Source organism: Onychostruthus taczanowskii, unplaced genomic scaffold, assembly GCF_017590055.1.
Source record: "Onychostruthus taczanowskii isolate IOZ18803 unplaced genomic scaffold, ASM1759005v1 scaffold69, whole genome shotgun sequence".
NCBI classification, from domain to species: Eukaryota; Metazoa; Chordata; class Aves; order Passeriformes; family Passeridae; genus Onychostruthus; species Onychostruthus taczanowskii.
The window spans coordinates 4255594-4280658 of NW_024504676.1; the positions used below are offsets into that span (position 1 = coordinate 4255594).

At 35.9% G+C, this 25065-nt stretch overlaps 1 protein-coding gene across 3 annotated transcripts in view; it reads right to left on the reverse strand.

Moving 5' to 3' along the window:
* The window catches only part of CHID1 (chitinase domain containing 1), a 96229-nt gene that overhangs the window by 39966 nt on the left and 31198 nt on the right, over positions 1-25065 (reverse strand). For all 3 annotated transcript variants that reach the window (XM_041421133.1, XM_041421135.1, XM_041421134.1), the window contains 2 exons: positions 20319-20420; positions 18933-19088 (listed from right to left, as the gene is read on the reverse strand). In XM_041421133.1, the coding sequence (XP_041277067.1) occupies positions 18933-19088; positions 20319-20420 (258 nt within the window). The remainder of the gene's footprint in view (positions 1-18932; positions 19089-20318; positions 20421-25065) is intronic.

The following is a 25065-nucleotide window of genomic DNA, read 5'->3' on the forward strand; positions in this document are numbered from 1 at the left end:
CAGCATACATTTAGGAACCCTTTTTACTGCATCTTTCTAAGTGTATCAGTAGTAGACGCTGGCCCTTGTGAGAATACTCACCGCAATTTCAGAAAACATTTATTCATCTCTGATACACTGGTTCGTTTCATATGAAACAGGAAAAAAAACCCCAAACCTCTAAAACACAACAGAGAATCCCATCATCTTCCAAAGAATTCTTCAGTTTCAAAAATACAGAAGTAGAGCATCAGCAGGTATTTACAGTTAAAGACCTTTGAGACTTAAGATCCTTAAAATCATATTAGTAATAATGTTATTCAATATCAAGCCTCAAGGAGCCTCACAAAAAAAAAAAAAACAAAAAAAAAACACTCTGAAATGCAGCACATCTGTGTGAAAGAACACATTAAAATAATACAAAATCATGCCAACCCTGGGAAAAAAATACTGCTTACAAAATGCCCCAGGATAATCTGTGTGAGTGGAGAGTGACTTTGCTTTTCACGTTTGATGGAAGATCCTGGTAAACCACATCCTTTAGAAACTTCCAAAGTGAACCCAAGTTTCTTGTGAACTTGTGAACAAGTACGATTTTATATGTCATTATTTTTAGCAACATGCTGTATTACCTACAGTATTTAGCACCAGAGAAAGCAAAAACCTCTTGAACTAAAACTCCTCACAAATCTTACTGCAGTTCCAATGGGTTGTACAAAGGCACAGCTCATAGGAGACTTTCAAATTGTGCAGATCAGGAATTCCACATACTGAAAAACATAAATGCAACTCAGAACCACCAGCACAGAGAAGTGATCTGTTCCCTTGTAGTTATCCTACTGAACAGCTGCTCTTCAGTTTAATATTCTAGGGAAAAGTTTCTTGGCTTTTTGCAAAGAATAATACTAAAACTATCCTTAAGAAAAAGCAAACCATAAGAAACCTGAAAATGACCCTCCCTACAAATACCAAACCACTGAACAAAGAATTTTCTAGTTTGTGCACAACAGAACCCAAACGTATCTCAACAAACAAGGCAACTGAGAGGTATTTTCATACTTGCTTTGTCAAGACATGTACAACTTTCTGTTGCAGAAATCAACTCTGTGTTAGTTCATTAAATCTGTAAAAAAACCTGAATTCCTAACAGGAATTTTCTTTGAAGAAAGCTATTCAAATATCTTAACTTTAATCACAGCCCAAGCCTTTAATATTCTCACATTCAACTCTTCAAAATAAAACATTTAAATTGACAACATAGCCCTGAAATTATACTGACAATAGTGTATAACTGGAAAATATACATATAGAATATTTTTTCTCTACTGAGTGTGATTCTGGAATGACTCAAGCATTTTTTTGGAAAAGCACTTTAAAGAAATAATGCTGTTGTTGACTACTTATTTTGTGCACTGACTGTTTTGTTCTTATTTCCTAGTGACTACCATTATACATAACAAGCACTGTTTAACTTCTCTACAGCTGCATTTCTTTATTGATCTTTTGAGGCAGCTTTTCAGGTGCTTTATAAAAGGAGAAAAAAATTCCAAATCTAAATTAAATTATTATTTGTAATTTAGCTACTCCAAACAAATCCTGGAAGCAAAAGGCAACAGTTTACTCCTAGAGAAACCATGGTGGCTGTCTTTCTTTATTTTAAAAAAATTATTTTTCTAGTGATACTGATACATTTAATTCCTGTGGCAAACACTTCTGTAACTCCATTAGTTCTACATTTTTCATTCAGATAGTTGGTTCAGGCTTGCCCTTACAAAGACACCTCACTCAGTAATCTCACTTCCTCAGGGGAGACTGCAGTGGTCTTGTTCTGACATGACTAAAACACACATAATTGCAGGACTGACATTCAGAAGGAGACCAATGCAACCTCTGGAACCAGGTCCCAGTGGCCAAAATACTTACTGCCACACAATGATGCAGCACATGACCAAGTACCAAGTGCGCCGTGGGTTGTAGAAATGCTTGTACACAGCATTCCATGAGATTTTCCTGAAGTACCTGAAGTATACTGACGTACCGACATAATCTCACACCATTCCTTTTTACTGTCTTCCAATATTGCTTCCCACAGCTGAGATCTGAATTCCCTTACAAGCCATGGGATCTCTTTTGATTGCCCTTGGACAACATGTTGCAGCTTTGTCATTGCCCACATGGAGTAATAGCCCGAGGGTTGCACTAGCCTAAGAGCTTTCCTAGCCATGTCCTCAGCCCAGGGTGCAGGGAGGCAGCAGCCCTCCCCACGAGGAGGGTCTGTCCAGCACACTGGACCCTCTGTTCCCCTCAGGAGGGAGTCACCTACCACTGTAGCCCATCTTTCCTTCCTCGTGGAGGTGGTCATCATACAGGTGCCACTCCTTCCTGTTCAGCAGTATCTCTGGAGTAGATGGGCCATCATCCACACCACCCTCTGACTTACCTTTCACATCCAGAGCCTCATTGCTGCTGTGTACAAGCATATAGGAAGGCAAGGTGGGCAAAGAGGGAGTTTGCCTGCTGCTCCAAACAAGGACTTGTCCTTGTTCACTCTTTTTAAGTTACTGCCTTCTGCATGGCAGGGGAGGAATACAGGATCCTCCTCATCCTGTGTTTTGTCTCGTAGCTGTTCTTGTTACTGTCTCAGGGAGAGCAGAGCACGGGTGTGCCAGTTGAATTCTTTCTCATCTCCCTACTAACGACCCCACGTTCCACTCTTGTACTTTGAAATAGCAGCCAAATTTCCTAACAATGGTGGCTGATAAGCGTGGCTCTGAATAACAAAGTGCAATGTCTTTGAAAATACTGTTTTCCATTTCAAGTAATGACATTAGGCAATTCAAAAGCATTATTTCATGCTTCTTATAATAGCCACACAAAATGGAAATTTCTTTTTTTGCTCACAGTAGCAGACAAATACACACAAAAATGTATTGCTAGTAAAGGGTCATTTACTTCTTGTTTTATGGATTTTAACCAGCATTCACATGAAGCTTGAACAGAAGCCATGTAACATGACTGGTGTAGAATGAATTCTATATTACTCAAATTATTTGCAGTCTTTATTCTCATTATAGAAGAGAGCTCCTGAGGTCAAAAGACAATGGAAATTATATTTCATTTTACCTTAGACTATGAACTCTGGAACTAAACCCAGTGCATATCTGGATGCATTTAGACCGGCTCAAATAGGATTTAATATTCTTCTATAAATAGCAAACTCCGTATAAGTTATCTCTAGTACAGAGATAACTCTTGAAAGTGTTATTATATTTATAGCCAAAAAGTATACCACATTCTATACATGCAGTGCTCTCCACACACATATGTAGAAGATGTTACAATAAAGTAACCATTTTTAAACTGTAAATGCTTCTATATCTACAGTAATAAAAGCTTTTTTATCAAACAATTCTTTTTGGATAAATAACATTTTTGCAAATTCTAAATGGAAAAGCACCTAAGAAGTTACTGCATCAATGAAATGGAATGGAGCCAAATGGGGAATATACTATTAACTTCTAGAATACAAAATGTTAATTCTTTAATGTTAACTGGCCTTTTGAGATTTCTAATAAGCTGAGTCTAGCATGCTGTGGGATTTTAGCATTGACATGTTACTAATGAGAGGTTAATGAATCTAATCTCTCAAACCATGGTAAAATACAAGCCTGGGAATCAGGGAGCCAGTTCTGACAGTGTTTGGCTGTGTTCCAGTGGGGTTCACTTATTCATGAAGAAGCTTCCATCAGATAGTCTACTTTTTACTGAAACATGAAGTGAGCTGGAAAAGAAAGGTCTCTGTGGTGTAGAAGGAACTGTCAGCAACCCAAGGAAAAGGCCAAATTAAAATTAAAATCCATTAACCATAGCATCTGTCAAAGAGTTTTGAAAGGAAGAAGGAAAGAAGAAAAAAAGAAGGGCGAATACAGTAGTCTGAGAGTAAAAAATTACAACTTTTTACCTGTTTACCAGAAAACTGCCTATTACATCAATAGCTTTATTTCTCCAAGAACAGTATCTTTGATAAATAGAAATTATGTAACACAGCTTGTGCTATTTTTGGGGTCCCCAGATGGAGGAGGAAGGAATGAATCTGACTCCATGTTCTTAGAAGGCTAATTATTATATTATTTTACATTCTATTATGCTATACTAAAACTATACTAAAGAATAGAGAAAGGATACAGACAGAAGGCTACAAAGAATGATAATGAAAATCTCGTGACTTCTTCCAGAGTCCCAACACAGCTGGACAGTGATTGGTCATTAGGTTAAAACAATTCACACGAAACCAATCAAACAAAATTACTAGTTGGTAAACAATCTCCAAAGCAGCAAAATACAGGAGAAGCAATCAGATAATTATTGTTTCCATTTTTCTCTGAGGCTTCTCAGCTTCCCAGGAGAAGAAATCCTGGTGCAGAGATTTTTCCAGAAAATGTCATGGTGACACATCGCTAAGCATCATTCTTCCCCAACAACTCATCTACCTGAATGTGACACATTTGAATGTGACAAGAATACCTTTTTCGGTCCCAAATCTATGTATGGTCAAGGAGAAAGCCTCCCATTTCATGAAGAGCTACTGTTTTTCACTAGTAGTTCAAAAATCACTCCTCCTTAGCATCTCAATACGTAATTTACTTAAATTCTGTCCTCAGAACAGCCTTTTTCTTTTTTTCAGACTACTCTAATGAGTACTTGAATTTTGTCTTCATACATTTCACATTTCCTAGAAACTGAAAGCACAATTCTGCACTTTAACAGTGCCATAGCATGGGTAAATAAATAAATACATTTCATGCAATTTCTTCAGCCAGTCTCCCTACTTTTCAAATACTGCAATATTTCTATGCAACTGTGAATGACTAGCAGCCCTCCTTCATCCCTCTCTGTTTAGCTCCCTTTTATGTTTGTTCCTGCCTACAATACAGACCTTTTTTCAATAGAAGCAGGTCAGCATGATCAAAAATTCAGTAGTAGTCCCAATATTTTATCTATATCTCAAATTTATTTTAAGATTAACATGCTCATTTCCCCCCCAAAGAGATATGGGATTCAATATTGCATGTTAATCTAATTCACTTTCTTTGGGAACTCTGTTTCCTTATTTGGATTAGGTAAATTCCAACTCTGGCACCAGGAATGCTCCTTTTTGATGCTGGAACAGTGGGAGAAGGTTTAAGTGGCTCTGAATGCAACTGCTTGAAGCACTCTTATTTGAGAACTTTCTATTTCAATGTTTCAGAGTTAAAAAATATAGAAATTAGAATTATAAATAGAATCACTTTTTAAAACTATGCTTTACCTCAAAGTAGGTTAAGAGACAAGTCACGGGTATGGCAAATTTTCTATGAGATGAACATACAAATTAAAATATGTAGTAGAAGTATTAGAGATTCTGAATAAATTGCTGAAAAACCACAGATCAAATAGCTAGTCTTAACAGAACAACTTGTAATGAGATTTACAGCACTGGTAATGATATTGGACTGTTATTTGTTTCCAGAATAGAAGAAACCCATTAAAATGGACTTACAATACTCATAAAAGACAGTATCATGTATCCTTCTCCAACAAAGATTATTATTTCTTGGATGGACAACATTCAAAACTTTTACTCTATAACGTAAGATAGAAAAGAGGGGAAAAAAGACAAACATCTTTGAATTTCCTCAAAGTAATTTCAAAGTAGATGAAAATATTCTAACATCTCAGATTATCCTTGAACATATAGTTTTGAGATAACCAGCTCCTTTTACAATAACGAGGACACTGCAAAATGACTTTAGTTATAATGGAGGAAAATGCTGCAACTAATATTGTGAAGGAAGATAAAATATCAAATGCCAGCATTTTTAGAAACACATTTTCCAAATCCAAACCAAGATCCCTTGCTGCACAGTATTACAGGATTGTTCTTAATAAAATTTTAAAAAACCCCCACCCTATATAAAAGCAACTCACTTGACAAACTCTCAATTTATTTAATTCTTTTCAAGGCTCTAAAAGGTCATAAAATCTCCCTTTCGGTAAGCTGTCAAGAAAGGCAGAATATTCTGATTCCCCTTTATTTATTCTTTGGCAACATAAAGAGAAGGGGAGAGAATTGCTATCCACTGGAAGGCTGGAGAAAGGCTGAGTTCTCTGGTTCATTTAATGAGATGATTCTTGCATCGTCACTTGCATGATAAAAATTATTCACCTGAACCACTGTTAGTATGAAATATGTTTAGGAAGCAAAAGTTCAGTTTACTTCCCATGAGAGTGAATTACTTTTTTTTTCCCCAGCAATCCTGGTAGAGGTTTTGCTTGTTTAACAGCCTCCATATTTGCCATTTTTTTCTCCCTGTCAAAAATCTAACCTCCACACAAATTGGCTGGACAGAAATAGCAAAGTGACTCCATCCATGAAGACTGTCTTAGTTTATGGCAAAATATCAACAATTAGTAAAGATTTGGAGCTGCATGACAAAAGGCAGGAAGTGAGGTTAATAGAAAAAAAACTTTAAGAGAAATCAGAGTCAGAAATCAGGAAGAATAAGAGAAAAAGTTATTTAATTAACTGACTAAATGTATGTGATAAAAATAATTCAAGAAACTGCAAATCATTGAAAGCTATAACTGGGTAAGGTGAAACACATTTTTTTCCTTTAGTGAAAAAATCAGATGTTCCCTCCTGAAAACCAGCAAAACAAAACAAAAGCACAGCCCAGCTCAGGTCTCCAAGCTGACAGCCAAATATTTATTATCCTATTACTGCACAGTGTTCCTGAATTCTGCATTACTTATATTCACCATAGCTCAGAAAAATGCACCACAGGTTTTTAAATTTTAAGTGGTATCTTTTCAATTTTGGATACAGAATCACTACAAAAGCACAAGCTGCATATTGAAATTAATGCCAAGCTGCTCCATCTGTATTAAAAATCTCAACAGTTGCCAAAGTTCAAATGTAGATCTCTTACCAGTAATACTCCTGGAAATAAAATACATACATGTTTCCTTTTCTAACAGCTCAAATAAAGAGAAAGAGGTTAAATAAGCAGCTAAGGTTTCACAGTGAAGTCAACAGCATTGAGAAAGGAAATGAAAAACAGCCAGTATAGATCTGTTTAAAATTGTGCCTTTTCACCACTATACTCCTTTCCTTTCCCTTTAGAAACATAACCTTGATTTTTTTTATCTCACTAGCTAAAAGAACAGAACAGGGGTCTCTCTGCAGGGATGCCTCTTCTGAATAGGTTTTCCTATCATTTGCTTTCCAAACTCTAGAACAGTTCTAGTCTCACACAGTATTTTTCCTTGGAGGTGATGGGAGGCTTTGCTGGCCCTGACATAGCGCCATTAGTTATCAGGCATATTGAGGCATATTAAACACTGATTTAATAAAAACACTGACAAATGAAAGGGAAATATTTGCACAGCACTGCTCTCCTCAGATACCATGTTGGCAGTAGCCAGTAATGAAAGACTGTGGGCCTCAGTCTGAGTGTCCCAGCAAAAAAAAACATTTTGAAGGTGGAAAGTCTCATGTCCCAAGGTCAGGTTGTTTAAAGAACAGCTTCAATTTGGAATAATTAAAGCTGTATTTAAACATAAGTAGACACTGCTTGAAGGAGGCAGAAAAGGCAAGGCAGATCACTTAGTTAAAAGCACAGCTACAGCCAATGAGATTCAGCAGTTCTGGTCAAAGGTCTCAAATCCATCCCTTCAATTTGACACCTACTTCATGACAAACTGAGTCTCTGGTGTCATTCTTTTTTGTTAAAATAGTGGAACAATAATTCCAGATAAGGCTTCCATTGATAAATGATTGGTTTATTATTCTACTAAACTTGGAGACATAACTACAGAAGAGTAATCACTAGACTACAACTATTAAAGTGGCAAAAAATTGAAGGAAAGAAAAGAAGGGAAAATGAGGAGATTTAGTGTGATTGCACTAGGACGTTATAACATGGTCACCCACAATGTACCTCCCACCCAGTACCTTAATACTACAATCATCTGGAGTTTAGGCATCCTTAAAAAGATAAATGTATTAAATGGCAAGATGCTCCAAAATTTAACAGCTATGAAAGATTACATGCAGAGAATCACTATGCCACATACTGGAATGAGCAGCTGTATAAAGAAGCTAAATTCAGAATTTGAGCATTTTGTAGTAAATAAGTATATAATTCTATCACTTATGCCACTACTTCATGGGTTGTTTTTTTTTTCCTCATAGCCCAGAACCTGTGTAGAAACTGTCAACCTCTTTTTTTTTTTTTTAAATCAAATAAAACTCAGACTTATTTCTGCAAGGATTTTTTCCCCATATTTCTACAAATATTGCTAATTAAACTTAGCCTTAACTGGCTACCAGAGGATACAATTAGGCAGTGGAAAGCAAAATCAGCTTCAAAACTGACATAATAGCACAGAATAAATAAATATACCAGCATTTTTCAAATTATACATTTATATAAATGAGAGAAGGTTAACTTCAAAGGTCTTCTGTCCCCTGATCACTCTTCTTGTCATTATGCGTGATTTTATGACGCAGCTGAGGACTCATTTTCATGAACAAGCGGCTTTTCATTTGATTTATTGTAAAATTTGCTAAAATAGGTAAATATCAAATGTGTTTCTCATTCCTAATAACAATTTTAAAAATGATGCTAAGTTGAAACTTTAATGTGAAAATAAGCTCTGGAATAAATTCATTACCCTGTGAACAAAGAGTTTCATTGTATAAATCAGCATCTTAAAAAAAAAGCAGCTCAAGAAACATTCTATTACTAAAATAGCTGCCAAAATACTTTAATTGCCGGGATTTCCAAACTCATGGAGGGAGGAAGAGAAACATTTAAACAGCAGGTAATTTAATGTCAGAATCCAAGAAATACTCAGAACAGTGGCCAAAGTATAAACAATCAAGCAGCAAATACGCCCTAGATGAGCTAATACTACTCTAGTGGTCTGTGAACACATTCTGGAATTTGGACACTAAAGAGATGGAACAAACAGTTTTGGAAATAACTAATTCTTAAAATTTTAAACCCTCCATGAGTATCAGAGTGATTTAAACTGAGCTGCTTCAGTGGTTTTTCTACACAGAATGTACATAAGTAACAGGGCCACAATGCTAAGGATAACTTCCCATCAAATCCATGTAAACAGAAACACTCCAATTTCAAATGATAGCTGTCAACATGTAGCAGAGCAGAAGAAGTGACTGTAAACTGTGTCCAATGCAAAGAAGGGAATTCCAGTAACTAAGTGCAGAGAACTTAAAGTGAATGGAAATTGTTTAGAATGGAAATCTGAGCAGTACATGTGAAAATATGCACATTAATGCAATTTGAAATAAATGGCTCCAGGTAATTTTCTCCATATCATATTTTTCCATGCTCTAAAGCTACAACTGTTTCTGATGACATTTATTCTTCTTTACTGCAACTAAAAAACACATCTTTTCCTGCTCAAGTACAAGATTTCTGAGTTCTTCAGAATAAATTGTTTCATCTGTTGACACAGACTCCCTACTGTTTAAATCTACCTACTAATGCACTTGAAGATTTTATGTTCCTAATCCACTCCTATTTAAACATCTCTTTCTGACAGTACTATAAAACAGATTCTAATAAAATACTATTTATCCTGGAAGACACTCCTGTACATAGCAAAGGATGCCATCAGTCCTTTATTATGCAGCTCGATAACGACCATTTCACAAAAGACTAATGGCAAACAGTTTCTTTGCAAATTAACAGTGGTTTACTTTAGGCAAGCTCATGATTCAGTATCAGATTTTTGCTTTAAAAACCCACAGATTTTCAACTATTCCTAATAGATCTGCTAAACAAATGCTGCCAGTCAGCTACAGAGTTCCAGGCACATCTTATTCTTAATATTCCCTTTTATGGATGTTCTCAAGGAATACTCAAGGGATAAGAAGCAAGATGAAAACTCTTCATTTTTGTAAAGAGGTTTTCAGGTCAGATTGAAATGTATTGGTGGAGTTCCCTGTAAACTTGACAAATTGCCATCAGTGGTACAGGGCTTTTTTTTTTTTAATCTGGGGAGAGACTAAATTTACATTATATTTAGCAAGCACCTTAGTTTCTCCTGACTTAAATTTAGCTTGGTTTTCTTAAGACTATGCTGCTTTTGGTGGATAGTTTTCATCACCACATTAATCAGATTTATTCCATTATGAGATTTGCGAGGAAGAATAGAAAAAACAGCTAAAATACTCCTGAATATAAATAAGAAAAAGCGTCTCACAGATACTGCCATACTGGCTATGCCTTTAAATGGAAGTACTGTGTTTGTTACCCTTATCAACTCACAGTTCTAGAAATCCCAAAAATGGCATCTTCAGGCAAGGCTTACAGAGACACTGGCACTTAAACAGTTGCAACATGATACCTACTTTACACATAGAGATGCTTATAGTACTGGCTTTAAGGGTCAACTGAGAGAAATTACATATGACAAACATGAATTTCCCACTCATCTCTAACTATTCTACCCAGTCTCCTGTCTCCTAATTCATGTTCCCAAGGATACCTGCATCAACAAAACCAGAATTGTTCATGAGTCCTTCAATATCCAAACCCAAATATAGAAACAAAGCTAGGATAAACTAAACAAGAATGCCTGGACTCAGCTAACACTTTGTGTCCACAAAAAGAAAGACTAAAATTCTGAGGAAAGTAAGACTTTTAATTTGTAAGTCAGCAGCAATCAAGGTGATATGAGACCCTCACATCACATTTATAATTCAAAATTACAGTGGTGACTGCAGAGACACCATGCTCCCCTAATGATTTCCTCATGTATTCACCAGGTAATGAGGGCTCAGCAAGGCAGTTTGCAACGACCATATTGGTTTCCCAGGTTTGGTACATAAAGGGCTCCCTAAAGATGCTGGACCCATTGATTTCTCTCCATATGCTTGCAATCCACAAATGCTAAAACTGAAGACCAATTCAATAGATTATTATTATCAATAGGCATCTTCACTTCTGCTGTCAATACTAAAATACATTCTACTTCTATTCTGAGTTTGCTCAAACTGTCCAGTGTCACTTTGCATTCAAAGATGTGCATGAATACGGAAAGCAACAGCTTCATTTCTTTACTATAAAATGCAGAATACAGGAAAATGCAACCACACATTTATCCATTAAAATGCATTCAAAGATGTGCATGAATACGGAAAGCAACAGCTTCATTGACTTTTACATTTCTGGATTTATGGCTCCAAGGGAACAGTGTACAAAGCACTGTACCAATCTCTAACCCACAACTTCTTCTCAGCTAGAAACACCTTATTTTCTTAATTTACTGCAGCTCAAAGCCCAGGACTCAGGGACATTTGCTTTCATTTACAGGGGGAAAAAAAGTTTTGATACAAATGGGTCTAAATTTGGTAAATACAAACAAACCCTAAAGATGAGACAATCTCCTTTGGTTTTAACCATTGTAGAAAATTATTTTATATTCAAAATTTCAGGCATCATCTGCCATCTACACCCCCATCCTATATTAGGGGCTGGCAGTAGGAGTATCCCAGATCTCACCCAAACTGGGTCACAGAACTTAGAGTCTCCTCTTAACCCTCTTGCCTGCTCAATTGCCTCACGAGCAATGAAGAGGATGTACCTGCTCTAAGCCAGGCAGTGCAGTTACCTTGAACTTTACAGGAAATACCACTCTAGAGACATTTTCTTTTTCCTCCCAAAACTTAAGGACAGGTAAATAACAAATGACAGAAGCTACTTGCAAAAGGTTTACAAAGATGTACTATATAGAGAGATTTTTACTTTTTTCAAATACAGTTTCTTTCTAAAATAGTGTAACAAAACAAACATTTGGTTTAAACACAAAAATATGTACATAAAACTGTAAGAAATGGTTAACTATATGGGTATACATGGTAACAAAGATATATATTTAAGGTACATAGATATATTTTGGGCATATTCTAAATTTCACTGAATTTCCAAATAACTAATTTGTAATAATTTTCATTATAGTGTATTTTTAGTAGACACACTATCAATGTTTGCCTGGATTTCCATTTTAGCCTTGAATACTGCCTTCCAGCAACATTGTGAAATGCAACTCTCCTATTTTTAGAGCCCAAAACCCAAAAACTTATTTTAGGTAAGATTTATTACTCAACATTTTTAGATTCATTCTCCTAATGTGGGCATGAATTAATTTATGGTGGAAAAACCCCACTCTGTTTGCTGGTACTACTAATATACTGAAATAGCTCATAAAATCATAAAGAAAAAATTTATTGGACATTGTACCACTACTGAACGTTATCACCAGAAACCTTATTCAATCATCTGCTACATAATACCAAGTATAAACAAGCTGTTTGCACAAATCAAAAGCTGTTAATGTTGTGGAACACACTTGCACTTCTATTACTTCAAAGACTGTATAGCTATATGCTCCATTACTATTTCCTGTAAGTATTACTTCAAGGCTTCAAAGCTATTCCTAAATCTTATACATTTCCACACTGGCTCTTCACTTGGTTATTGGGTCCTTCTGTTGGTAATTTGATCACCCTGAATACTTTGCTGCTGTGATTGCTACTTTTCTCTGAAACTGCAATAAACATGCACATTTATTCTTTCCCTCTGAAAGAACTTGGCACAAAAAAAAAAATCTTGAGAAATGTAATATTATTTTTAGAGAATTTTTTTCACTGCCATATGCAAAGAATAATGTTTTTAAACTTTATCTTATTTTCTTTTTTCATCATACTGCTTAAAAGCATTGTATCAAAAGGAAAGGAAGCATTTAGGTTGTGTGATTCTGCCTATATCAAACTCCCAGCTCATATCAGGATGGAACTTTGACAATAAAAACTAGCACCAGGCTTTAGTTTGCACCATGAAGCAGTCTCAGAGTGCATAAAAGAGATGCTTTTTTTGGATGAAACAACTGGAGTGGCACTCAAACTGCTAATGAATTCCAGCTCATAGGACCAGAGCAGAGTCACCTCAAAGGAAGAAGCCCTGAAGACTCATTGTAAGCACTGGGTCCCCAGTACCATTTTTGTGGCAGTCATCTTGACAGCAAACACAGAGCCAAGCAATAAAGACGTAACTTCACACCAAAAAAAGAAAAGCAAAGTGCCATGCTCTGTCAGGGACTGCTTTATGTTTCAGAGCTTGCTAAATAAAGCTTTGGAAAGGCTGCTCTTTAGCAAATGAAGGACTATATAGTTGTCTTCCTATAAGTTCAACCAACCGAAATTACATTTGAGTTACCAAGAAAGTTAATTTCAACTTTTAAATCCATGCTGATGACATTCAGATCAGTTTTAAAAGGCCTATAGAAATTTATATAGAAAGTTGAATTTAATCTGACTGCTTCCCCAACAATCATGGCAATTCAATTCACTGAACAGATTTATGTTAAAATTAGATAGTGAGGACTGAAAAATAAGTTTAAGATCAGAAAAGCTCCAAGCTACTTGCTTTTTAAAGAAAAGCTTGTCTTCCAAAAAACCCCAAGCATACCCTACACACCAAACAGTGCACCTACTTGAACAAAATACAAATTATCTCACTACTGCCAGTTTTCCACTAAAGACAATAGGCAATCAAGCTAAAACTCCAGGATCTGGGGTTTTTTGTTGTTTTGTTTTGGTTTGGTATTTTGTTTGGTTTTTTTGTGTTTTTTTTTTGTTTTGTTTTGTTTCTTTTTTTTTTGTTTATACTTTGTGAAAAGGTCCAAAACTTTCCCTGTTTAGAAATAAGAGGGAAATATAGACAGCTGTCTGCAGCCAACACCTTAGCTCATGCATCCATGTCAGCAGTGGGGAGGTCCCAGTATAGCTGATAAGCTTCACCCAGGCTGCTGTCTTTTGGCTCCAAGAGAGGATGCCATGCCTTCAAAATCCACAGATTCCCAGAGGAATCTATCCTGCACACAATCCAACATGTGAGCACAGTGTATTGACCCAACTCTACATATAAAGTCACTCAGCATTTTCAGGAGGTCCTTTTCACTCATTCCCAACTGAACTGCAATGGAACTGAACATGAGGAATATCTTGTGAGGGACGGACAACACCAGCAAAATTAAAGATTAACCTTTCAGCACTGAGCATGAGAGAGGATGGGGCAATGGGAGCAAAGGAATTCATAGTGGAGTGATCTGGATACACACATGGTGCCATCTGTTCTATGTTCTTTGTTAATCATCATGTATCTGAAGAGATTCACTCTGAGCTACGACTGCCTTTAGGTCCACCATTAGTGATCTCACAAGCTCAAAGAAGGTCAACAAAGCAACAAGTTTCTTTCACGTCACAGTGGGTGCAAATGCCCACACACAATTCTAAGGACATAAGTAAATTTAGCTTACAGTAAAGGTTTCTGGCTCTTCGTTTTAAACCACAGAAGTATTTTTGTTAATTTTATCATGCTATCTTCTAATGGTTGGAGTACAACAAGAAGACACTAAAGAACGACATCCTTATTATTTTGTCAATATTTAACTGCCTAAATATTGCCTGTAGCAAATTTACTATTAAAACACCATGGCAGATGGAGAAAAGCACATTTCACAATAATATGCTCACCATTTAAAATGTACATCACAACTGACGAGTTTTTTAAAGGAGATTCACTGAAATATACACACTCACCCACATCCAATGCATTGTACAACCAAATCTGGGAACCAGTCATTTGCCTAATAAACAAAAGTCACCTTTCCCTCACTTCAAAAGAAATAAGAATGTGTTTTACATCAAAAACAATTGTAACATCTTCTTTCATTTATCATCACAAGGTAAATTTGGATAAGCTGAAATATGACCCATAATTTTACTTTGTAAGATGCTCTATCTTCCTTACATTAATTAACTAATCTTACAATTTCAGCTAACAGTTTAGAAATTTAGTTCAATTTCACCTTCCATTCCTAAAGGGAGGGAGGACAGATATACCAGGGCAGAGATACATACCAGAATATTCCAGAGGGAATTTAATAGAATAAAACTTTTTAAACACTTCTGAAATATTTAGACATCTGTAATACAGAAATAACTTCTGATTCCAGGCCCAATTGTAACTTCCTTCTATCACTGTCATGGTTTTACTATCTGACCCAGCAGTACAATTTAAGAAGAAATAGCTTAGCAGTTTCTTCAGGAAAGAGGAGAGGTGGACAAAAGGTCAAGCTGTTCAGTCCTACAAAGCTAATGGGTACATTGGTTTATTTGAAACATTAGTATCTCCCCAAAATCCCATGAACTATGAAGAAAATAGGTTAAATCAGGATACAGAATCGTGGCATACAGTCAAATAACAGAAATCCTGAGAGAATTACAGCACGAAGAGAAATGTTGTAAAAGCTTTGCTGCTTCAAGAGTAAAAGAGTTCCCAGCACAAGATTTTTGCTAACTTCCATAATACAAAATAATGAGTCACAGTTGGCCCAAATCTTAAACTGCTGCTTATAAAGACACTGCCATGATAATTCAGAGAAAAAGTTCACCTCTAACTGTTTCTAAGTACCACATTTTATGTGGTATTTACAGAATGGCAGGAAGCCAATGAAATTCTCAGTAGAACTCTACATCCTCACATATCTTGGAAGTCATCTTATTTTCTACCTCTGAACAGCACAATGCATTGTAAAATTAGTTTGTCCCTTGCTTCAGCTGGCAATTTACTATATCAATCTTCTTAAATGTTTAAAATTAACATAAAAGTCCTTATTCAGATTACTTCAAATAAAAGATAAGCGCACACACAGCAGTGTTTCAAAATAATAGAGTTATTCACATATCTATTTTCAATGGCTACATTTGGAACAAAAGCAGCTTGAAGGCAGAATATAATCAAAAGTTACACAGAGCCAGGTGGAACATTAGAGATTGCATCTTTCCTCTTCCAACACTATACAAAAAAAAAAAAAAAAAAAGGACAAAATGACATTATCACATGAAACTTAGCAGGGAGTTGCTCAATAAAGAATTTTGTAACACCATTGCCACATGACAGCCTTTGATTTATATTGCTTTTAATTCACAGTTAGCAATGAAGTTTATCCGTTCCCTTTTGGCCCAGGTCATAATGGACATAGATTTTAGATGTCATGGAATGAAAAACACCATTACACTGCTGTGTTACCTCTCATGAGAGGGCAAAACAAAACTGCAACTGAAAGGTAATGTCCCAATGATTAAGAGAGATTCTGTAGAACAGATAGCTAAAGGCAGAAAAAACACATTGGAAGTCAGAAGCTCATGAGATTGAGAGGCTTGCTGACCTACTGCAGGTCTCAAAAACCCATTTCTTAAGCTTCAGAATATACTGAAAAATTATTTGCCCAAGACATACACTTTTGAGGTGAAGAGGAAATACTGTCAGGTCACAGTATCAACAGAGGACATGCTGGAACAAGGTGATCACTAGAAAAGCAAGGAAGCAGCAGAAGATGGTTATGTTCTGACAGGATTTTAATACAGTGGAAAGTTAGAATGACTGCATCTTTGCTTCTTAACAATTCAAACACCTGATTCTTGACAGCCAGTGGGCAGAAAACATTGCCAGAAGCACTACAGGTGATTTGAAGAATCACAAACAGAACACCTTTATTTCCAGCTTAGGATTTCATAAAAATTATGTCACAATGAAATATACACAGGAATGTAGCTTCCCTACAGCTAACCAAATAGTACCTGGTTGATTAAAGCACCAGAAAGTGCTGTAATCTCTGTGATTGACTCATTGTATTAATAAGTAATAGTTGTGACTGAGCTTTAAGAAACAAATTGTTGCTGCAAATATAAATTGTAGTTCCTATTGCAACAACACCCAAGGACAAACTACATTGTGCTGCTGTAAGAGAGAAATTGTTTTCATTTAATTTAATCTTGAGATATAACTATATAGATATATATGTATATGCAAGCTTATACATATATACCTATTACTTCTTATTGTCTGTATGAAGGAAACAGGATATTACATGGAAAGGCTGTATGTCTTTGCAAGTATACCTTCTACCCTCTACCTTCATATTACATTCTGCAATAAAAAACACTGTCAAATAATATGTTATGCAAATAAGAGTTCTATTGTAAGTTATTTTATTAATTTCTGGACTGAAAAAAATATGTAGTGAATGAAATCCACCTATGTTCAGCGTCTCTTTACATCATGTAATTCCTGTCCTAAAGAAAAACATTAACACAAGAGCAGCATAGATTTCACATTCTGAATGCAATTCTTTACTAATAATCAATTAAGATGCATAATACACTAACATCAAACAACTTGAGAATACACAGTTTGCCACTGAATCTTGCAATTCTCCATCTCTCTTCCTAAAGAGGATCAGATTTCAGTGAATATGTTTCAACAAGAAATTGTGCACCTTACTGTGTGCCAAGCAGCACTGACATGCTGGAGACTTGTACTTGCAATAAATTTCATATGCAAAAACTTGAGCAGAAATCTACAACAAAGAAGTTGACACACACCAGACTGCACTTAACTGAATAGACTTTGAATTAATTTAATACCAGTACTTCAGCCCAGCTTCACTATCACTACAACATATGGACAGTGCCTTAAAGGTGAAATGCATCAATCCTTCAGCACCTTTTGCAGGTCATAGGACTTCCTTACAAATGGCCTGATACCAACTAAGTGGCAGAAAGCTTATATTTTACACTAAAACCCTCTTTTTTCTGCTCTTTATGTCAGAAGTTTGGCCTATTTTGAAGCCATTTTACCTTGAGTCTATTCTACTTTTACATTACTACATGGCATATACAACTGTGGATGCTTAGAGCTATTATTTCTGGAAAAATAAACATAACCACTGACCAACGGGTAACACAGCAAAGGGAAAATTGATGTGTTTTATGTATAAATTCAAAGCCTCTTAAAGACTGTAGTTTTCCAGGTATTTACCAGAAGCAAGGTTCTGGACAATCTCATGACCTGTCAGTGAAGAATATGTTAACAGAACCATACTGTGCACCAGTGTCTTTAAAAACTTTTAAAAAAAGGCAAAACTTTAAGCTTTATAAGTTTTATACATGACTCTTGGCTAGGGTATTTTTGCCATTAATTAAAAAGCAACATGAATTAATACAATAATATAGTCCAAAAGAATCTAGGAAAAGCAGACGCCACCCTAGTGCACAGTGTTTTTCAAGTGGAAATTTAAATTCAAAAGTTGCAGTTCAGAAAAAAGCAAGAACCTTTTATTCTGCTAGATAATGCTACACTCCATTTGCAAAAGGAGCTGTAAATATTACAGTGAAGCTACATAATTTTGATGAGCTTGTATAATTAGGTCTGTAAATCAACAATGCTTTGACTATTGAACATTCTTCCTACCTAACCATCACCACCAATTTTTCAGAAGTCATTCTGGAATACTTGCTAAATACCTTTCACTGTAAACAATGGCTTTATTTTTCCCTTTTCTGTTTTCAGTCAGAGTCAGAGATCAGCACTGAAAGATTGCTGCTGGAAACCAGTATCAAATTTCAAAGTGACAAGTAACAACTTCAGGAGCTGAGAGAAAGAATCATTAAGGCAACTGCAGTAACCCCCAAAATGATGCAGAGCGTAAGAGAATACTGCAGAACATTTTTAACACAAAGATGGCAACCTGCATGTACAAGCATGAAAAGAGGAAAGAGGGAAAACTACACAAACCATTTTTGCATATGAGTTCTGACAGGATAACTGTGCCATCTATCTGCATTTCGCTACTGGGAAGACAAGTTACAGGTCTTACCCTAAGTGGCGAACTACTATTTCATGTGCAGATTTATCACTTTTTTTCCATCTCTGTGTTGCTAACTCATCCATATTTCTAAATAAGAATACTTGTGAATTTCTAATTTTTGTGAGAATATGTCATAAAGAAGTACTTAATATCCAGAGAAGTCATACCTGCTGCCAAGGATTGGCTCCCCAGAGGTTCCCAAAGCAGAATAGTCCATGCCATAGAAATTCAGTCCTAAAAGTATTTTATTCCTCCATTTTGAATCAGGATCCAGTACTTCAACACAAGCTCGTACCCAGGGAAGGGGGGAATTTGGACCAGGCCTGTCAGGTTAGCAAAAATCAAACAGGTTGTCAGAAAAAGTACATGTTCACACTCAGCCTTCTCTTTTTGACCAGTGTAATTGTAAAAAAAAAATTTTGGCTCACAAAAATCAGTGAAGATGAACCTATAATTCTAACAATGGTAAATACACATTCTTCTGTAGCTTGAAGTGCTATACAAAGATACACAAAACATGACTGCCCCACTCTTAATTTTTTGATTCAATTCTAAAGTGAAGGGACACAGAATTCCTTCCTAGAGATAAGAAAAGGTTTCCCCCTAGCTCATTGCTACTGGGCCTTGCACAGTCCATATGCTATAATTCAAAACTCTGTATGACTTCAGGTTTTTTTCCTCAATGTTTTTGCAACAATCTGGCAAAAATACTGGGACAAAACTGACCATTTACTTGCAGAAGGAACTAAAAAATTAGCCACTGGTAAGCAAGACAAGTTTCAATGATTGTGTAACACTTATTTATGGGAGAAAACCTACAAAGTACCTAACAAAAACCTACAGGAAGAAAAAGAGTATAGCCTTAACACACAGAGTGATGGGATTGTCATGGATCAACATCAGGATATTATGCTCATTCCATTCCTACCTCACTGGAGAGGAGAGCAGGCTCTCCCTCAAACATTAACATGACAAAAGGCACTCAATAGCATGGTAACATGAAGAGTATATCCCAATCTTACAAATATCAACATCTGCTACTCCCTACTAATTATCTACCTCAAAGCCTTCATGATACCTGTGCCATTAAAACTCAACATGCTAATACAGCAGAGCAAAGTTGCTGGGAACTGTGCTCATATTTAAAGGCAAATGAAGTATCAATTGTTTAAAGCTAATCTGTTTGACAATCTTATTATTATTAGGAGATTATTAGTGTACCTATCCTGCAGAACTGTGTTAAATAACTCAAAAAGAGTTATTTAGCCTGGAAAAGAATTAGTTATCCTTTTAAAAGTATGCCTTTTTAGCTGGAGTACAAAGCCTTTCATAATATCCATACACCAGAAACACATTGCTGTTAAAAATATACTGTGTTTTCAGCTTCTGGACAAATTGTCTATTTTAATTACTAATCCAGAACTTTAGTATCATACAAATACAAAGCACTATCCACTTTACTAGAAAAAAAATTAACTTGTACTGTGGATTTAACAGACCTCAGTAGGAATCAGATCCTTCAATGATCTTTCTGATGTCAGATGGAATCTTACCGATGTGGTGCTGAATAGTCGTATGTCATGAGACTGAAGCTGTCTATCGCTGAGGCCAACTGATCAAATTCTCTCTTTGTGAACATTCCTGGCTGGTTGGTCCTTTCAAAACAAAGCAAAACAGAAACAGGAGGAGATAAATTACAACAATGACCAGGCTTATTCTCTCCTTTGGGTTTCATATAATTTGATCACATAAGAAAAATCATTCTGAGGTGGCAAAAAAATTAAAATATGTATTTCAGTGCCATTTTTGTAATAAACAGCTAAGAAAAAAAGAATTCAATGCTATGTAGGTGGCCAATGGGAAGATCATACTTCCACAGCATACTTACCAAATAAGCATTTACAGCATGGCTACAATAGTGATTATTAGGCTGTGGACTAATCAAATTGCCTTAGGTAGCAATCAATTGAACTCTAAAAGCTTTTGCAAAACCTTTAATTGCTTGGGCCGTTGAACTGGTTTTGACACCTACAAAACTAAGTTCTCTGAGGAATACTTAAATAAATGGATGGGTGCAGTTGTTAATAGAAAGATATAAACCAAAGGTAATTTTTATTGACCTCAAAACGAAGAATTTCAGTTTATATCATACTTAAGTTTATATCATACTTAAGAAAGAAAACTTGTTTGCTTTAGAATAAACAGGTCCATTTCTTTCTTTGGGCAGGGGAGAAGAATGAAGAAATCCATTCTATGATCTTTTCTAGACAAAAGTTTAATTATGTCTTCGGCATATCTTGGTATGAAATACAGAAAACTATTCTTCCCCCCTTTTCTTGCTTACTCTTGATTTACAACATAGAGACTTGGATTAATATCTACTTTATCTTCATGGGTGAGGAGGTGTGTATCTTGTCTGTTCTGGACTCAGAGAGGCTATTGACTTCCTTCAATCATTCAAGATGGAAACAATTAATTCACACAAGTTGCCTGAAAATATTGAATCTGTTTCAAAGAGAATTTGTCATTTCAAAATAGCAGCACAAACAGCACAGCAGGCAACATAAGGCAACCTTAATCACATTGCAAAGATGGGACTGGACTAAAATGGAGATACTGCTGCCAGAAGAACCCTGTCCTCAACCAGAGGGCTTTGAAGCTTGTTAGCATGAGACAAACGAGTAGAAAAACAGAATATTGTTCCAAATAATCTGGGACAGCAGTGTACTTAGGGGGACATGGCAAAATAAGAGAAAAGGGGAAAAAATATAGTTTAACAGCTAAAAACTCTGTGGTGCACCTCTGCCATTTAAGAGGCAAACTTATAGCATTGTACAAGATTCCTCTAGAGAGCAGAGGAGAGAGACTGGAGAATTCAGACTTTCCCAATAGTACCAGAAACTGGCACTTAAGCTGGAAATTAGAAGCCAAGCCTTGTCTAGGCAAGGTATGCTTTAAAAACCACTCACGTTCCATCTTAAATGTAAAAACAAAAATGATGCTCAGTGACAGATGCAAGTAATAAACAGAAAAATCACATATTTTGATCTTTATCCCTTTTGGATCAGTGTACAAATTCTACATCCAACCATATGTGCTGCAAGGATCACCAGAGCATAACAGTGTTCATTTATCAGTTCACAAGGACACTTCGTGTTCCACTGAATAAGCACAGAGGTTAACAAAATGCAGGTTACAAAGTAGGGCAGATTAAATCACATAACATGCCTGTCAGATTTTCAGAACCAGTGACATACTGATCACAGGAAGGAGAAATTCCATTCTTCTCTTTCAAGGGTTGTAACAGATTTTTAAAAAGTCTTCACTTCTGGAACCTGCTGGTGGACCTTAGGCTTTTTTATAGTCATCTGCTTGTGATGTACTGCAATTGCAAACTACAGTTGTTCTACAATAATTAAAATAATAAATACATCATTGAAACAATGTTATGGCACCTTGGATGTCTGTGGGCAAAGCAATTTTCCAATGCAAACTCCAGCAAAACACGTTTTAAGTAAATTGATTGTGATTACTCCTGAAGGGAAAAACATAAAAAGTAATTATAATGTGTATTAGATATTAGGGCAAGTTGGATTGCTTTATAGATTTAGCCAGGTAGTACTTTAATGAAATTTGCACGGGTAACTTAAGAAGAAACCCACAGGTAAAAATGGATATTACCAAAATTTTCTCCAAAGCAATTTTGTAACTCAACTACTTCTATTACAAAGGAAGGCCATCTAAGTGGCAAGGGCATGAATTTCCAACTTGGAACAAACCCAGCAGCAATGAATACACTTTGTCCATTAATGTATAGTGTTAAAACAGCAGCACTCTTCAAAAAAACAAGCACCACTCACCAGTTCAGTGAATAGTCAACTCTGCTCTATTCAAGCACTTTGGGAAGCTCCACTGGAACAAAACCAGGACTATTTGATTCATGCCTTTAGAACTGCTCTGAGTCAAGAAAAATGGCACTCAAAAATAAAACCCAAATTTTTTTTTGACAGATATTATACTTCAAATTGGAGGTTTTTCAATCATAAATATCAATTTATGCAAATTTACCTCAAGGGCAGGTATGTTCTACTGACTACTTTGTTGAGAAATCCAGCAGGGAAAGTCAGGAGACTTGGCAGAGAATATGCAATGTCCAAGATTTTTTTTTGACAGATATTATACTGCAAATTGGAGGTTTTTCAATCATTCTGATATTTATGCAAATTAACCTCAAGGGCAGGTATGTTCTACTGACTACTTTGTTGAGAAATCCAGCAGGGAAAGTCAGGAGACTTGGCAGAGAATATGCAATGTCCAAGAAAGTAATGCTTTCCAAGTCTAAGTCAAAAGCTTGTCATTCTTCTAAACTTTTAATACCATTTCCAAAATAGTCAGTGAAGTGGCAGAAGATTCATCATCATTTATTAGTGCCGTAAAATATACACAGAATCACCAAATATGCTAAGTTGGAAGGGATCCACAGGTTTGGTTTGCACTATTACTGAGAAAGCACTGGAGTTTTTAGCTCCTTTCAAAGCAGTTTCAATGTGGCAGTGCAATATTATGTCTCAACCTATGCAACCAGGCATTATACTATTTTTTTTGTCTTCTTTACCCAATATGCTTTCCACGTTGTGATGAAAGAGCTTCTCTGGCAATGAATTTTTTTTTTTTTGTCTTCTTTACCCAATATGCTTTCCACGTTGTGATGAAAGAGCTTCTCTGGCAATGAACAATGCTCTGGTGAAAAGCAGTTGCAAAGCTAGGAAGTGTTCAGACCTGAGTCATCACTCAACCTACTTTTCTGATTGACAATTCAGGATCCAAAAATTCATCTTACAATTCATGGTCTACTTTCAGTACAGGGTATGTGGTTTATTTGCCTGGCAAGCATATTTCAGGCAGGGGAAATATCTAAGCAAGACTACACCAATGCAAAGTATGAAGTGCATAAACAAATCTCCATAAGAAAAGACATGAAAAGTGTCAGGTATCAGTTCTGTCACTTAAAGAGTGACTTGAAAATGCTCAAACACTGGTAATGAGGATGATATAAAATTCCACAGTAAAAGGAAAATCAAATTGTATCCTCTATCTTATACAATTAATATTTTAAACTAACACTTTGTGGTGAATGTGTTTTCCTTGCCATCAAAAAGGAAAAGCATCTCTCAAAGAAATGAAGCTTTATTTTTTCCTTCTTTCTGGTTTGAAACAACTGTTAATATGGAATGATATTTATCCCATATATTTCAATTTTCTGTTTTCTAGAAAAATCTGTAGGATTTTATTTCTAAAATACCAGCCAAATGTAAACACTTGCTTAAATTTCTTGGACCAACAAGATTTTCTAATGGATACAATATCTGTTCTTTATGGTATTTTTAAATATTTATTAAAATGTGTAAGACATATGGACTTAGCCGTGTAAAAATATGTATTTGGGATTAATCTAAAAAGTGTCTGTCACTCCTGCTCAACATTTAAAGGATAAGGCACCATACATCAGGAATTCAGAGAGGTGGCTTTCTACAAAAACCCTACAAAAATTTCTACAAGTAGAAATTATCAGTGCAGGGAAATGTTAACACTAAGGACAAGAAACAGAGCATGTGACTGCTGGTGTGCAGAAAGGGTGTGGAAGAACAAAAGCACACTGCAAAGAGAAAATGAGACTTCTTCTTTCCAGTTCATTGCTGTTTTAACCTTAAGTGAACATGTTTTATTCTGTTATGTATTTTTCTCTTAACCAAGAGTAAAGAAGCTGCCTTACACAACATCCACGGAAATCCTCCCCATAAAAAGCCTCAGGAATACAACATAATCTTTACAAGTTCTCCCTTCAAGTAAGAGAGCAATGGCAACCTGGCAGAACTCACAGAATGATGATTCCCCCGAGCATAAGTCTTATTTGCACACATTCCTGAGAATCTATCAACATTTCCCAATGGCACACTGCCACATGCATACACAAAATCCCTATTATTGGGACAACATCACAGACCTAGAAGAAACCACCTGTTTTCCTTGGTATTTCCATATATACAGCCTAGATTTCTACAGTCTCTTTTTAGTATTCTGTCTTTTAATGTCTAAAATAACTGCAGGGTGGTTTGTTTCACTGCCTAGAATGTTTATTACCTGAATCTTCCAAATTACATACAGTCAATAGGTCTCAAAATTCCCAGTAATGCTATACTGATAAGTATTTTTGTAAGGTTTTGAGTTTGTAGTCTTTCATATTGAACGACTGGAAAAAAATACTTCAACAATGAAAGCTGCTTTCATTTACTTTCAAAT